Source organism: Centropristis striata, chromosome 12 (genome assembly GCF_030273125.1).
Source record: "Centropristis striata isolate RG_2023a ecotype Rhode Island chromosome 12, C.striata_1.0, whole genome shotgun sequence".
Lineage (NCBI taxonomy): Eukaryota > Metazoa > Chordata > Actinopteri > Perciformes > Serranidae > Centropristis > Centropristis striata.
Window position 1 is genome coordinate 15302845 of NC_081528.1, and position 15812 is coordinate 15318656.

The following is a 15812-nucleotide window of genomic DNA, read 5'->3' on the forward strand; positions in this document are numbered from 1 at the left end:
AAAATGTAGTATGATAATAAAATCAATTAAATGCTTTAGAAATTATAAGATTAAATCAAATCAGTAATGTGTGATGACACAATATGCTGGTCGGTGGGGTCAAAGTTGAAAAAAGTGCGTTTTTAAAATGGAGATGTGGGCGCTCAGTGGATCAGCTAAACGAAAACAGAGGAAAGAAAAAGCTGAAACCACACTATGTAACTGGCCGTAGAGGCCAAACTGGTCTGAGAGTTGGACTGTAATTACTTTATCAAGGACTTTTCCTCGATGAAGGCAAGGAAAAAGCCGGTGGTTTAGGTGAGTAGTTTCTAGGACTGTAGCCGGTATCTGAGTACTCGGCATCTGAGTGCCGTGTCGACCCCCCGGTCAGATGGTCGGTCTGAACACATTAGTGCGATTTAGTGCATTTGTTTATTACCATTACAACATGACTCCTCCATGGCATGAGCCTGTATTTGTGTGTGTAAGTGCGTCCGTGTGCACCGGCCAGCGCGATGGAGAGAGAGAGTATTAATGGGACACTCTGGATGCGCTGGTTGACAGTTTTCGTTTTTAAATAGGTGGTTACCTATATTTTAATTAATACTGCAAGGGTTGGCTATTTGAGTATTCTGTCTCTTCCATAATATATATATCGTCCTGTACATGGCAGGTGCCAAACAAAACAGACCTAAACTGACAGTAATGTTGTGTGGTTGTGTGTGCCGGTGTTGTTATGTGCGTAATGGAAAGAGCGCTGTTGCACGCTCACATAATGTGTGTGTAGACAGGGGCTCATGGTCATGATAATCCGTCTGTGTATATCGTCCTGTACGTGGCAGGAGCCAAACAAAACAGACCTAAAATGACAGTTATTTTGTGTGGTTGTGTGTTGTTATGTGCGTAATGGGAAGATCGCCTTAGCGCGCACACTGTTTGCGTGTGTAGGCAGGGGCCCGTGGCGAGTTTGTGTCCAGGGCCCGTGGTCATGATAATCCGTCTATGTATATAGTAAACCTACAACAGGTGAGCGATTCTCATGGATCATTTGGTTGAGCAGGATTTGAAATCTATTGGATAGTGGATCCAAAACTTGATCCAGAAGTTGTTCCTCTGTAACTTAAACAATTTATGGAATATAAAAATTCTTTATACAACTTTTTAAATTTCTAATTTCTAAATACAGCAACCCGTTACTCATTTCTCTAATCTGGGGAGACCTTTTGTCAGGGATCTCCTGTAAGTGGAACAAAGTGATTTACGGACCAATCACATGCTGTTTAATGTGTTGCACCTGAGCAACAAATTCAGTATCTACTCTGCAAACTTAATTTTTCCCCAGTGGTTGTTTATTTGTTTGGTGGCTTGTCCAACAAGCTATGGTGCAGGACATTTGTTTATGTTGCTCCGACTCACTCGTCTGAACAATAAGCAGAGTGAACGTTCCCACTTGAAGTATTTTCCCATGTTTTTTTCCCAACAAAAGATATTTAAGCAAACCCAAATGCATCACTACAAACCAATTTCAAATACAATAGTGCAAATTATTTGAAATTCCCTGAGATGAGAATGAAACTTAAGCAGGAAAGCTAGTTTTTGTCACTTAACGGTATGTGACTGTATTGTTTTGCATGGCAAGGTGGCTCAGTGTGACCCTCTGCCTCTAATACAGTGATCTAATTTGCATTGCCTCTCCACAGGGGTTCCCCAGGGCTCAGTGCTGGGACCCCTGTTATACGCTATCTACACCACCTCTCTGTGTCAGGTTATCCGCTCACATGGCTTTTCCTATCATTGCTATGCAGATGACACTCAGCTCTGTCTGTCATTTCCTCCTGATGACCCATCAGTCTCTGCACGGGTCTCTGACTGCCTCTCTGACATAGCCATTGGATGAAGGCACATCACCTCCAGCTGAACCTCTCAAAAACTGAACTGCTGGTCCCCCCTGCTAAGCCTACAATACACCACAACATCAACATCAAAATTGACTCGATGTGTCTTACCCCCACCAGGATGGTGAGAAATTTAGGTGTGATGATTGATGACCAACTCACCTTTTCCAGTCATGTCGCCTCAGTTACCCGGTCATGCCGCTTTGCACTTTACAACATCAGAAAAATCAGACCTTACCTAACTCAACATGTCACTCAACTCTTGACACAAGCTGTTGTAATCTCAAAACTTGACTACTGTAACGCCCTCCTGACGGGCCTGCCAGCCTGCACAACAAAACCGCTTCAGATGATCCAAAACGCGGCGGCACGCCTGGTCTACAACCAGCCAAAAAGGTCACATGTCACACCGTTGCTCATTGAGCTCCACTGGCTACCTGTTGCAACCCGCATCAAATTCAAATCTCTAATGCTGGCCTACAAAGTTGTCTCCGGTACTGCTCCTACCTACCTGAACGCCCTGATTCAGACATATGCTACCTCTTCAGAGAGCATCTTCTCTCCTAGCACCACACGATAATTCTACTCCTTAAAGAATTGTCACTAGCACTTATTGATGCACTAATAGCTCTTATTGCACTATACCTTGATTGTTTGTTTTTATTCTTCCTGTAAGTCGCTTTGGATAAAAGCGTCTGCTAAATGACTAAATGTAAATGTAAATGTAAATCTTGCTGCTTATGAAAATGCATTTTAAATTTAGGCCTGGAACTCTTACAGACTTCACTCCCATTTACTCTATTGTCATTATTAGCCCCTTTCATAGTGCTGTTTCATGCTGGGACATTTACGGCTCTGTAACGTCTCGCCTCCACTATGAACCTGTCCGAAGCGGTATGCTGGGATCAACTGATCCCACCAATTTTCCGCCTCCAGAGGTAGTCACAGAGGCTGAAAATTAGTGGGACTGTTGGAAGTGGGACCACTATGAAACGGCCATTCTGGCAAGGCGTAATATTTGTCGTTGCACGTGACGTCTAACACGCATCTCCCACTTGTTCCGACACTCATCCAGCAGGACAATTACAACTGCAGCTGCCGTCGCTAACTGTGCACAGTGTCCCATGCTTGTTGTAAACACACTGCACTGCTACAGAGCTAACTATTAGCCTATTAGCACTGTGCTACTGTGCTGCACTGCTGCTGCTCTGTCACATGTCACTGTCATCTCCTCCAACCTCGTTCCGCGACACAACCTGCACTATGAAAGGGCAGAATATCACGCCTTCGCGGGATCACTATGATTCGCCCTAAGGCGAATATCCAGCACAGATCTTTTCCCCTGATGAAGAGAACAACAATTTTGTCATACCATACATTTGGATTTATACTACACTGTAGATGTAGATGAATTAGACCTTCCTGAAACCAGATCTGCAGCTTTCAGACACAGCCAGCTTTGTCTGCACCTCCTTGCTTCTTACAAACAAGTAGTAGTGGGGGAAGTGGACAGATCTGCGTGTGTGTGTGTGTGTGTGTGTGTGTGTGTGTGTATGCATGCATGCCTGCACACATGCATTACTGCCTGCCTGCATGCCTGTGCCAGTCTCAGCCTGTCTGTGTCTCGCTGTGTTTCTGCAGTCTGTCTGTCTGCATGGAGTTGCATCATTCTAGCTGAGCTTAAAGGCTGCTATGATGTAACTGGCAGTAATACCTCAAGACTGACAGAGGGATAGAGAGCAGTAGCTACTAAGAAGAGAGAGAGAGAGGGATAGAGGTTAATGTAGGGAAGAGAAAGGGAAGAAGAATAGAGAAGAGGCAAAGTGGATTAATGAGAAAGAGAAGAGACTGACTGACTGACTGACTGACTGATTGACTGACTGATCAAATCAAAACTACTCCATAAGTCCCAGTTTGGGAAATTTACTGCAGTCCAAGTGGCTTGACAGTGTTGGCGAAAAAGTTATACCTTTGTTAGCAGTTTAAGCGTTTGGAGTTCAGTGTCTTCCCCAGGGATGTTTTGACCATCCATTAAACTGCAAAATTTCTCTCAATGTTGTGTCATCTTTAAATTATGGGGTTTTTTTTAATTGTTTTTTTTTATTGTTTTTGTTTTGTAAATGCGCTAGAAGTCCAAGTAATGATGGCTCCCAATACACATGATAATAAAAAAAATGCTTGTGGCAAATAGTCAATTATTTAAAACTCATTTTCTGAGCAACTCATTTGTTGATAGTGCAACATACTAACCGGATATACACTATATGGACAAAAGTATTCGGACGCCTGACCACCGCAATGACAATGTATTCAAATACATAAACTTTAATATGGAGCTTTAACATCTTCCACTCTTCTGAGAAGGCTTTCAACAAGAGTTTGGAGTGTTTCTGTGGGAATTCGTGCCAATTCATTCTGTAGAGCATTTATGAGGTTAGGCACTGATGTTGGACGAGAAGCCCTGGCTCCCAATCTCCATTCCATTTCATCCCAAAGGTGCTCGATGGGATTGAGGTCAGGACTATGTGGGCTTACACACCGAACTCATCAAATCATGTCTTTTTGGACCTTGCTTTGTGCATTGAGGCAGTCATTTCAGAACAGAAAAGGGGCTCATATCATCGTCAAAAATGTGTTTTTATGCCAAAGCATTAACATGGGCCTTCACTGGAGATAAGGGGCCCAGCCCAAACCCTAAAAAAACCCAGCCCCATAGCATTATGCCTCTTCCACCAAACATCACAGTTGGCACAATGCAGACAGCCAGGTAACCTTCTCCCAGCATCCGCCAAACCCAGACTCCACCATCTGAATGCCAAACAGAGAAGCTTGACTTATTGCTCCACAGAACTCGTTTCCACTGCTGCACAGTCCAGTGACGATGTGCTATACACCGCTCCATCCGACACTTGTCATTGGACTTGGTGATGTAAGGCTTGTATGCAGCTGCTCAGCCATGGAAACCCCTTCAATGAAGCTCCCACCACACAGTTTTTGTGCTCACATTAATGGCAGTGGAAGTTTAGAACTCTTCAGTAATGGAATCAGCAGAGCATTGGTGACTTTTACGCACCATGAGCCTTAGCAGTCGTTGACACCGATCTGTGATTTTTACGTGGTCTTCTGCTTCTTCACTGAGTTGCTTCTGTTCCTAAAAGTTCTACTTTCTAATAATATAACTTACAGTAGGCAGTGGAATATCCAGCATGGATAAAATTTCCCAAACCGTTTTATTACAGAGGTAGCATCCTATCACAGTACCACGCTTTAAATCACTGAGCTCTGTTGAACAATCCATTTTGCATCACAAATGTTTGCAAATGGAGACTGCATGGCTAGGTACTTGACTTTATACACCTGTGGCAAGAGGGTGGATTGTGTGGCCAAATCCTTTTCTCCATATAGTGTAAGAGGGATCTCCTTCTTTCACTTCAACAGTCTGTCCTCTGCAATCAGGCTCTTGGAAAGTCTGGGTGATCAGTACTATGGACCATGTTACTATTGAAATGTTGTTTATTCTGTATAGTAATGCGGTGCCTGTTGGGGAAGATCCACATGCAGTTTTGTGTAGAAGTGCTCAACCAAACAACTTCACATGCAATATTGTGCATCATTAGGCCTTGAACAGGGCTGGTATAGACTGCTGCACTTGCGCCAGGCACCAGATCTCCCGCATACTATGTCATACATTAAAAACTCTGACATGCACACGTTCAGCTTAATCTCTGGATATAGACTACACCCATTTCCCCTGGAACTCCTCCCCAGAGAATTTTAGCCCTAAAAGCATTAATTTGGTGGCTTCTCACACATTCTAATGCCACTATTCCATCTTATACATTGCATATTTTAATTAATTATTGTAAAGCAGCATAAGGGTTCTTCTATGTATTATTTAAGGCATCATTTTGACAGTCTTCTTGTAAATTCTGTGATGGACTCTGTTAACATATCCATGTGCTCTTATTTTGAAAGCTACATGTGTTTGCTTTTATTTTGAAGGCGGGTCTAACACGTTCTTATCGTAAGGCTTGGTAAATACATGTACAGGGAAAACAAGTGGAGGCTGACTGGCCGCAGTGTGCTTTGTTCTCTTCCAGTAACGTTAGCTAGCAGGTAGTCTAACCTCACTCAGAGACTGGAGTAATGCTAACAGAGTGCTCACACTGTTACGGTTGTTATGGCATTTCCGGAAGAGGCAGATCGGAAGACTGTTCGGTGCAGCCTCCTGCTGTGGTCACTGTTACAGAATAAAAAATTTAAAAAAAATTCCCTATTCTGAAGTAGCGGCTGGCAGGCTGCCACTACTAAATATATATAGCGGAAACCATGAAGTTGAAATATTTACCAAGCTACTTTTTTCCAGCTCATCTTGGTACGTTGCAAATGGCATTAAAGTCCCAAATCATTAAAATCCAAGTCGCTCCTGTGTCTGCATTCTGTGCAGTGCATCTGTGTCCTGTGACTTGCATTACCTCAGTGGATCACAGGGTCCAACTTGTGCAGGAGGCTTGGACCCCGTTTGATAACTGTTGGCAGGTCTAGTTTAGGTTGATATTATATTTTTAGGCTAACATTTAACAGTAGTACGCGCATCAGATACACACATAAGATTCTATTTATCCTGGCTGAGAGATTTTTGTTAACAATGGTTAGCTCACTTAAATATATGTCAAAACTTGGCAGACTAATATTCCTCATGTTAAATACTCAAACGGAAGGTTTGGACAGCATTAACTAAAATGAGCTTTGAAGCAAGAGACTTCGTCCGACTTTTGTTAACAATGGTTAGCTAACGTTAATTTAAAAGCTTGGTCACAGCGAAACTATTGAAAATCTTTTAGCCACAATATGAGCTCATCTTAAGCGCTGCACTTCCTTGTGTCCTCAGGAACACACATGCCAAGTGTGACTGGATGAATGGTTCGAGAGAAACTTGACTAACAAATACACATGCACCAAGATTCCTGTATTTTCAGACATGTTAGATGTCAGATGTTAATGTTTTCCTTTGTTCAGCTTTGTTGTCCTAGGTTTTAGCTGTATGTTGTTAGTACACTGACAGCAACAGAAAAACTGAATTGTATTATTTGTATATGTGTGTTCACGCTGACTTGGCCATTGAAGCTCATTCTGATTTTGCCTGAAAGCAGCGAGGATCAGGAGTTGGGTCCCTTTTTGGTTTCCATTTGTTCCGGTGATCTGCACACCTAACGCCGTTACTTGTATTCTGTCACTCCTCAACCCTGCATATTGTTGGGCTCAAGCACAAACGTCCACTCAAAGATGAACTGATTAGATTTTCGATGTCAGGGTCAGTGTGACATCATTATGTAATATCTCAACAACACCTTGAGATAATTTCTTCAAATTGGCATAAACACCCACCTAGACTTAAAGATGAACTGAATAGAATTTGAGGTTCAAAGGTCAAGGTCACTGTGACCTCACAAAATACATTTTTGGCCACAACAAAATAATTCATACGCTAATGATGACAAAATTTCCAGAAGCCAAAGGTCAACTTCACTGTAACATCATGATATTCTATAAAATCAGCTTTTGTGATGATTTTCCACTGTCATAAAGGGCAGAAAGTAAGAAATTTGTTGAATACTAAAATAGTAGTGACACTAATTTTTAAGACTGTGGTGATGTTTGCTTTGTTGCTTCTTTGCAGCAACATCCATATTTACAGCATTTTTTGCTATACTTTATAAATGAGTCTGGACAGATAGAGATATAAATTGCAACTTGACTGTGTGTGGAGGCATACAGCCATGGTGGTTATCTACTAATTATAGTTTCAAAATGTATCTATCACTGTGTTTGAATGTTTATATGAACTGTGCTGGGCTTTCTGCACTCTCATACATGTATGTATGTATGTATGTATGTATGTATGAGGATAACATTACACCTGCATCTTTGGATAATTTGCCATTTCATTTCATTTTCATGATGAAACACCAAAACCAAATGTGGAACACTTCTTACTTAGTGGTATTTTGCTCCATTTCTCTGAATATAATAATAATAATGATAATAATAATAATAATCATACTAATAATATTTTAAAGTATATTATATATTTTTCTACATGTTTGTTTTACAGAAAAGATTAATAAGAGACCCCAAACAACACATTTTCTTCAAGGGACCTCTAGGGGCCATTGATGGGGTCCCAGGAAAGATGGAGAAAAGCTTCATTATTGTTTTTATATTTCAGTATTTTGAGGTCATTTTTTAAGAATTAATATGAACAACCATTTTATAGGCCCAGATTATGCCGTTTTAAGGGTATAGAGAGAATAGACGAACAGAGACTGTGAGGTTACTACTCATGTCAAACCTACAATGTGACAAACCTGAATTTGATGCATTCCGTTTTTATATATGTTTTACACAGCATTCCACCTTTAAATCAAGGTTATAACTTTTTCATTAAAAATGTCCTGAAGTGGCACTCGTTGGAATAATGATAGAGAACCTAATGTGGACTTGTGTGACATGTTCTCTAAATGCTTCTTGTCTTTGTTTTTGTTCAGGTGTCCCCACACCAACGGAGGAGGTTTTGCACCACACGCTAAGCATGCTGGTCCGTGAGCGGAAGATCTATCCGACACCTGATGGATATTTTATTGTGACACCTCAGACTTACTTTATCACTCCGAGCTTAATCCGAACCAGCTCCAAGTGGTACCACTTAGACGAGCGATCCGCTGAACGAAACCAACAGCAGCAACATCAGAACCAACAGCAGCATCAACAGACGCAGTGCACCTCCCCTCTCTCTGGCACCATCACCCCGTCAACCTCTGGAGTTGTGCGAGATCGAATACACCAAAAGTCAAGCCAGAACCACAGTGTGGGAGGCGTAGGAGGTGGGGATTCTTTTTACAACAACAGTTATCGTGGAGACGACCCCCCAAGTCACCACACCACGCTGCAGCGACGATCTCCCAAAGACCACCGGGAGGCATACTCGTCCCCGCACTCCCCACAAACACCTCCTCAGCAAGCAGGAGGCAACACAGAAAAGAGTCGTAGCACCCTTGGGTTCCCTTTCAAGACGGACACACTCACCAAGCACCGAGTCGGGGGAGGGGGCGGGGCAGCTGGAGAGTTAGAGAAACAAGCAGGTGGAGGAAGTGGTACGGGAAGTCGGAAATTTGGTTTGAAGCTGTTCCGTCTGAGCTTTAAGAAGGACAAAGCCAAGCAGCTGGCCACGTTCTCCGCGCAGTTCCCCCCTGAGGAGTGGCCGCTCCGTGATGAGGAGGTGCCCAGCCAGCTCCCTCGTCATGTAGAGATGGAGATAATCCGCAGAATCAACCCTGACCTCACTGTGGAGAACCTTGCCCGGCACACAGCGGTCATGAAGCGCCTGGAAGAAGAGCGTGCTCAGAGGAGCAAAGCGTCGTCAGCAAATCAGAGTTCCAGGAGTAGGAGAAGTGGGGGTAGACACAGGAAGCAGTCTCAGCCGAAACTCAGCCGTTCACATAGCAAGACAAGGGCATCGCGGGGTGATCCAAGCGACGGTTCCAACCTGGAGCTGGCCGACAGGGACTACAGAGCCTACTCATCCTCACTGGCTCGTTCACCGAGGGAACACGCCCTGGCCATGGAGCGGCAACGGGCCCGCCTTCACCTGGCACACAGCAACCCCAACATCCTCGACTCCTCCCATCTGCCTGTCACACCAGAATGGGATGTATCTGGAGAGCTTGCAAAGCGGCGCACAGAAATGCCTTTCCCCGAGCCAAGCCATGGCCCATCAGCCCACCACTCCAAAGTCCACCGCTCACACTCCCACACCCAGGAGAGGAAGTCCAGGAACGAACGCAGCGATAAGGCCAAGGAACGATCCAGATCCATGGACAATTCTAAAGGACCCCTTGGAGCTGGGTTGATTGGGCCGCCTGATTATTATGACGACAGGAGCCGTTACTATACTGACGATGGCACCCTCCGAGCCAATCAGAGCTCTTCTCACTACTCTCGTGCCACCCCTCCTTCTGCTAAACTGCCTGTGGATTCTCTTGGGTTGGATGGTGGCAGAAGTTTAGAGAAGAGTAAGAGCAGGGACAGCCTGCCGGCATATTCACCCAAACCACTGCCCACCACAGTCCCTCCTGATGATTACTTCCACCAATGTGCAGGTTCCCTTGAGGCTGCTGTCACTGCAGCAAACCCACTGGGGACTCTAGGTAAAAGTAGCCATGATGGATTAAAACTAGGCAGCGTTGACAGGCAAACAGATAGACAGACACCTCATGTTCTAGAGAACAAGGAGGACATGTCAAAGGTGGGACCTAAGGGTGGCAGCCTGCCTCCAATACCCCTCTCTATTCCTGACCCTGCTCTGCCTAATGGACGACCTCCCCACAGTGCCTCCTCTGGCCAGGAGAAACGTAAGGAGATCTTTAGTAAAGACACACTCTTCAAACCTCCTCCTAGCCTCCCTTTGCCTGGCTACAGCTCCCTAAGAAAACCCCCAGCCCTCGCCTCCTCTACTCTGTCCTTGTCATGCGATGCACTTGATTCCCAGGAGGCCTTTGATGCTCCCAAACCTCTGGTGGCCACACCGTCTGCTCCCCCACAGGGAATTGATGCCAATACCAGTGCTGCAGAGGCCTCCTTTGACTACTACAATGTCTCAGACGACGATGAGCTCGAGGAGGGGGGGACTAAAAGTCGAGGAGAGAATGAAAAGGCTGGAGGAGGTGTTGTTGGGATGGGAGGAGGTGGAGCAGGGACCATGCAGTGGCTGTTGGAGAGAGAGAAGGAGAGGGATCTACAGAGGAGGTTTGAAAGAACCCTCACTTTCCCTGGTGCTAAAGAGAACCTTCCAGAACCCAGTCAGAACCAGCAGTCAGCCCACTCTGCTAGACTTGACAGTATGGACTCCAGTTCCATCACTGTTGACAGTGGATTCAACTCGCCCCGGTGAGAACATGTATACACAGCATACATACTACATACACAATGTTTTAAGTTAAGTTGATTCTTTTTCTAAAGATGGAGAATAAAAAAGACTACCGGTGACATTTACAAGAATAAATCATGTCCTACTTCTGCAGTATTATGCGAGTATTACTTATTGAATCAGAAGTCTTTATTTCATCTGAAGGGGTGCTCCCATACTCATTCACTCATTTGCTGTTCTCTATACACTTTCAAGTAACCACTAAAGGGAGATATCTGACACAAATTATTATCATTTAGTGTCATCACTGACAAGTACAACATAAGACAATTTAATTTTCCTTTGATCAGATGCAATGTATAAAATGCATTTTATAGAGTAATGATCAAAACTGTAGCCTGCTAAGGTAAAACCTTGCTAGTAAGTATGTGACATGTCTGATAAGTGACTCTGGATCCAAAATTAAACTCAACACGATATCTGAACACGAGCCAACCATTTTATTAAAAAACAGAATATCAATCATGTGGTATGGGGTGTCTCAATCCAAGTAATTTACAAATGAGAGTTATCTCAGCACCAGTGCAAGGATTGGCCCTCAGCTGCTGACATTGTGACAAAATGTAAATTATAAGTTATCACCAGGCCAGAAATTCCATATCACTGCATTTGTTGGTTGTAGCTGATACCAATTCAAAAATTATTCATATTAATCTTACAAATGCAAAAATGTGAAGAAGACATTCAATATATATTTTAGATCCACACCTTTTTTTCTAATGCAGTCCAAATGTCAAGAGAGTTTTCACCATCCCTAGATTAAAGAATGCTTTATATTTTCACATCACTGGCACTGAAGTGTGACTTTACTGTATCTGGGGCTGAATCATTTGGTTCTCATAATTGTAGTTAGGTCAGGTTTTTGAAAAAATATTCATTTCATTCTGTGTATAAAAATGAAAGAAAACGAAAAACTTTAGGTAAGAAAAACCACAAACCATAAGCTGAAGACCACCATCTTTGTCTCCCTAAGTGGAGGATTTAGTGAACTACAGTGCAGCGCCAGTGCATCCTGGTCAGGTTATTTTGGCCCAGATCCTAGTCTGGTATAGGCTATGATCACTTACTCAGATTTGCCTGAATGACACAGCTGCAATATGCTGAAAATGAGATAAGATAAATCTTCATTAATACCGAATACATTGTTGTACCAAATTTGTTCAGTACACATATTCAATGTGATATGTAATACATGAACAATATATACAACTACAGAAATGTAATGTTGAATTTGCATCTGGACCACTGAAGTAATATTCGGTGGCAAACCTCAATTTTCATGAGCTTCTGGATCTTAAAGACAACAAGTTCTGATTGTAAAACAGTGAAGCCAATCATCTTAATTTATTTTGTCTTTAAAATCCTGGAATGTTCATAGTCATTGTTGTCATTAACACATGAACATGAATAGGTAGGTTCAGATCACCTGCATTTGTTGCAAACAGGAGCCAAGGGGCCAAACCACAGATATTTGCTCCATGGTCAACAAACAGGATTCCCTCTAATTAGGCTTTCTAAATAGTCAGACCGTCTACACAAAGATGTCTAATTGTTAAAGTGTCAAAACAACTTGCATTAACACTATTGTTTCTATGTGGTTTTCATAGAGGCCTCTGCTTGCAGAGAAATGGCAAAATCTCTTGTTCGTTCTTAAACAAATAAGCACCACAGCCAATATCTTCCAAGAAATGGGACAGACGGACCAAAGCAACATTTTAAAAATGTTGAGTGGGTTTTCTACTGACACAGCCAATGTTTCTTCCTCTTAAACCTTTGTTCAGTCTCCTTTGTTTCTCTGTAATCACAGCCAAACTCCCCCTAAAGTTGTTGTTATTTTCTGAGACATTTTCAGCCCATAAAACTACTTCTTAACCAGCAGTCATTCCAACACTGCTTAACCAGGGTGGTAAAATCTTTTTTTATAATTGTCTGACAAAATAAACATAATCAATATTAATGACAACAGTTGTGCTATGTATTTGGCTATATTGAAATTTGATATGAGAGACAACAGAAAAAGTCAAAGGCGACAAAGAAATCCTTAACTTTACTACTACAGTCTCTTCTGCCCAAAGTTACACTGCATTATCAAGCTTTTCACATCCAGCTTCAACTTTATTCTGGAAATCTGAATACACATATGTGGTATAGGTTTTGAATATGCAGAACATTTTGAACTTTGCCAAAACAATATAAGCAATTAAAATCAAAGGGTTTCTAAATTAATGAACAATAATTCATCAACTTTGACATGAATAGGTGTGACATGCACATTTCTGCCAGGTTCAGACAACACAATGTTTTGTCTGGTCCAATGGTCACTATGTCAGATTTGGTATGACATAGTTGAGAGACATGACTGACCAATCCCAGCTTATCCCAGCCTTCAGAAACAAGACTGTAAGCAAACAATGGCAGTGTGTATAATGCTGGTTGTCTTGTGTTAAAAAAACAGTTTCACAGTTCTGTGTAACATCAACAACAACATTATTACTTTGTTTGCTTCACCATGTTTAGGCTACAGTCCCACATGAGCAACTGCAAGTGAGTGCAGAGGCGACATTTGTGCTGAATATAGGCAATACAGAATTTGCGACACACTAGGGCTGGGCGATATGGACTAAAAGTCATATCCCGATATATTTAGGCTGAATATCAATATACCATATATATCCTGTTATTTTTATCTCAAAGTGAGAGCAAATGTTCAGTCAAAGTCAAATATGACATGTCACAAGTAGTTTTATTGAGACTGTTTATTTAAGTGAACATAAATACTGTATTACAGGAGTACCTTATTAAAAAAATCAAAGCTCCATAAAGTGCACATTTAAATAAAAAAAATATCTTAAATAAAAATAGTCTATGAAATAAAATAGGCCAATCTTTTTCTGAAATAAATATATTTATATGGTAAAAGAATAACGAACATTACAAAAGAACAAAATATGACAAACCCTAGTAAGGACAGCATTTATATATAAAGAATGAAAATTTTTTTAACTGTATCGATATATGCGATATGCTCTAATTCCATATCACATTTAAAAATATATCAATATATCTTTTATATCACCCAGCCCTATGACACACACACATATCATGTTTCCGCTGTGCAGTTTGTTTCTTTGTTGTTGGTTGAGGCTTCACAATGCAAAGATTCAATTATGCAAATTTGCTTTACCACCAAACGCAAATATTTTTTTGAATGGGGGGCGAATATTCACCAATGTTACATTTGCTGATGTGTCACCGCCAGCTTACAGTTGTGCGTTGAAAATCAGTCTGTCCTTCAATTAGTCGATGTCACAGACATCATCGTCAACATTAAAAAAAATTCCACCATGTAAGTCTTTTTGTCAAGATGTCATGAGGTATCCCAAAGGACTATTGGTCGTCGTCTACTATGACACACTAAACAGGATAAACCAATTGATTGTTTCACCCAAAGCCCATTGCTGTTCCCAGTGCAAACAAACACTCTTATTGTGTAATCTAAACAAAAGATCATGCAAATGTACATTGACTTAGCAGATAACATTAAATGAAAAAAAGTTGATATACAGGATATTAAATATTTGAAAGCTATACAGGACACCGAGAGCTTTACTGCAATATAATGGCATTATATTTTGAATTGTCACCTGGTGCCAGATTTTTGTGTTTTCCTTTACATAAATGAAGACCATTCCACCATAAAAGGATGCAAAAAAAGACACTAATAAGTAGTGTTGGGACAATGAAGCCTTGTGAAGCATTTGCTTTATTTACGGAGCCCAAGAGATGGCGCTCTTTGTTCAACAAAGGGCTGAAAACACACTCAATCACCATTGCTAAAGCCTTTTTTTAAAGCCAAGGCCGCCATCTAGTGGGGTCAAAAAATAAAGTAAATGCTTCACGAGGCTTCATTTTCCCAACACTGCTAATTAGTGCAGAAAATTCCCCTGATTGCAGGTAATGGAGTGTTAGGACAGATGATATTGTGTCATATTTATTGCAGATGTTCTACTTGAATTCAATTTAAATCATATCGTGGCAGACTTTCTGAAACCAGTAAATCTCATAATGTTTTCTAAAGAATCTATAAAAAACGTCTCATGATGAAACTTGTGATGTCATCACAAGGATGTGTAATCTTGTTGGCTGTTTCCTCCTGTTTGTCTTAGCACAGGGGGAAGCTTCAAGCACTTCAATTGGTGTTGTGGTTTTATTATTTTGTGTGCCACTGTCTCCCTGCAGAACACGGGAGAGCCTAGCATCTAACACCTCTTCCATTGTGGAGAGTAACCGTCGACAGAACCTGGCGCTGAGCCCTGGCCATCTCGGCATCACTACTGGCACTGGTCCCCCCTTCTCCTTCCGTGCCATCCCAGAACCTGCCGGAACCCAATCGGAGAAACTTCAGAAGCCAAGCGCTTGCCTTGCCTCAATCACCAGCGTCTAGGGGCAGAACTAAGAGCTGGGTGGAGCACTGACAGCCAATCCAGAGGGGTCAGAAAATAAGATTCCCAACCCTAAGGACTGTTACATCTTAAGACTGGCTGAATCAGTGGAGCTGCCACATGCCCACTGTGGAACTATAGTTATTAACAGACGCAAATTCAGTTGGACAGATACAGAGGAATCTAGACCACAAGGATACTACTCTCTCTCTCTCTGTCACACACACACACACACACACACACACACACACACACACACACACATACACACACTCACACACTCACACCAGGCCACTGGGCAGACTCTGACCATGTCATTCTACAGCCTCTAGTTTACACACTGCTGTTGTGTTGTTTCACTTTCACGTGGGTACTAGTGTGTGTGTGTGTGTGTGTGTGTGTGTGTGTGTGTGTGTGTGTGGGGGTTGGGGTTGTGTGTGTGTGTGTGTGGGGGGGGGGGGGGGGGGGGGGGGGGGGGGGTGCGTGGGGGGGACGTTTGTTTGTGTAATC

At 42.3% G+C, this 15812-nt stretch overlaps 1 protein-coding gene across 3 annotated transcripts in view; it reads left to right on the top strand.

Moving 5' to 3' along the window:
• The window catches only part of LOC131981778 (storkhead-box protein 2-like), a 72341-nt gene extending 56821 nt beyond the window's left edge, over positions 1-15520 (top strand). For all 3 annotated transcript variants that reach the window (XM_059346242.1, XM_059346243.1, XM_059346244.1), the window contains 2 exons: positions 8423-10820; positions 15100-15520. In XM_059346242.1, the coding sequence (XP_059202225.1) occupies positions 8423-10820; positions 15100-15304 (2603 nt within the window). In that variant the 3' untranslated portion in view covers positions 15305-15520. The remainder of the gene's footprint in view (positions 1-8422; positions 10821-15099) is intronic.
• Positions 15521-15812: the final 292 nt, after the last annotated feature.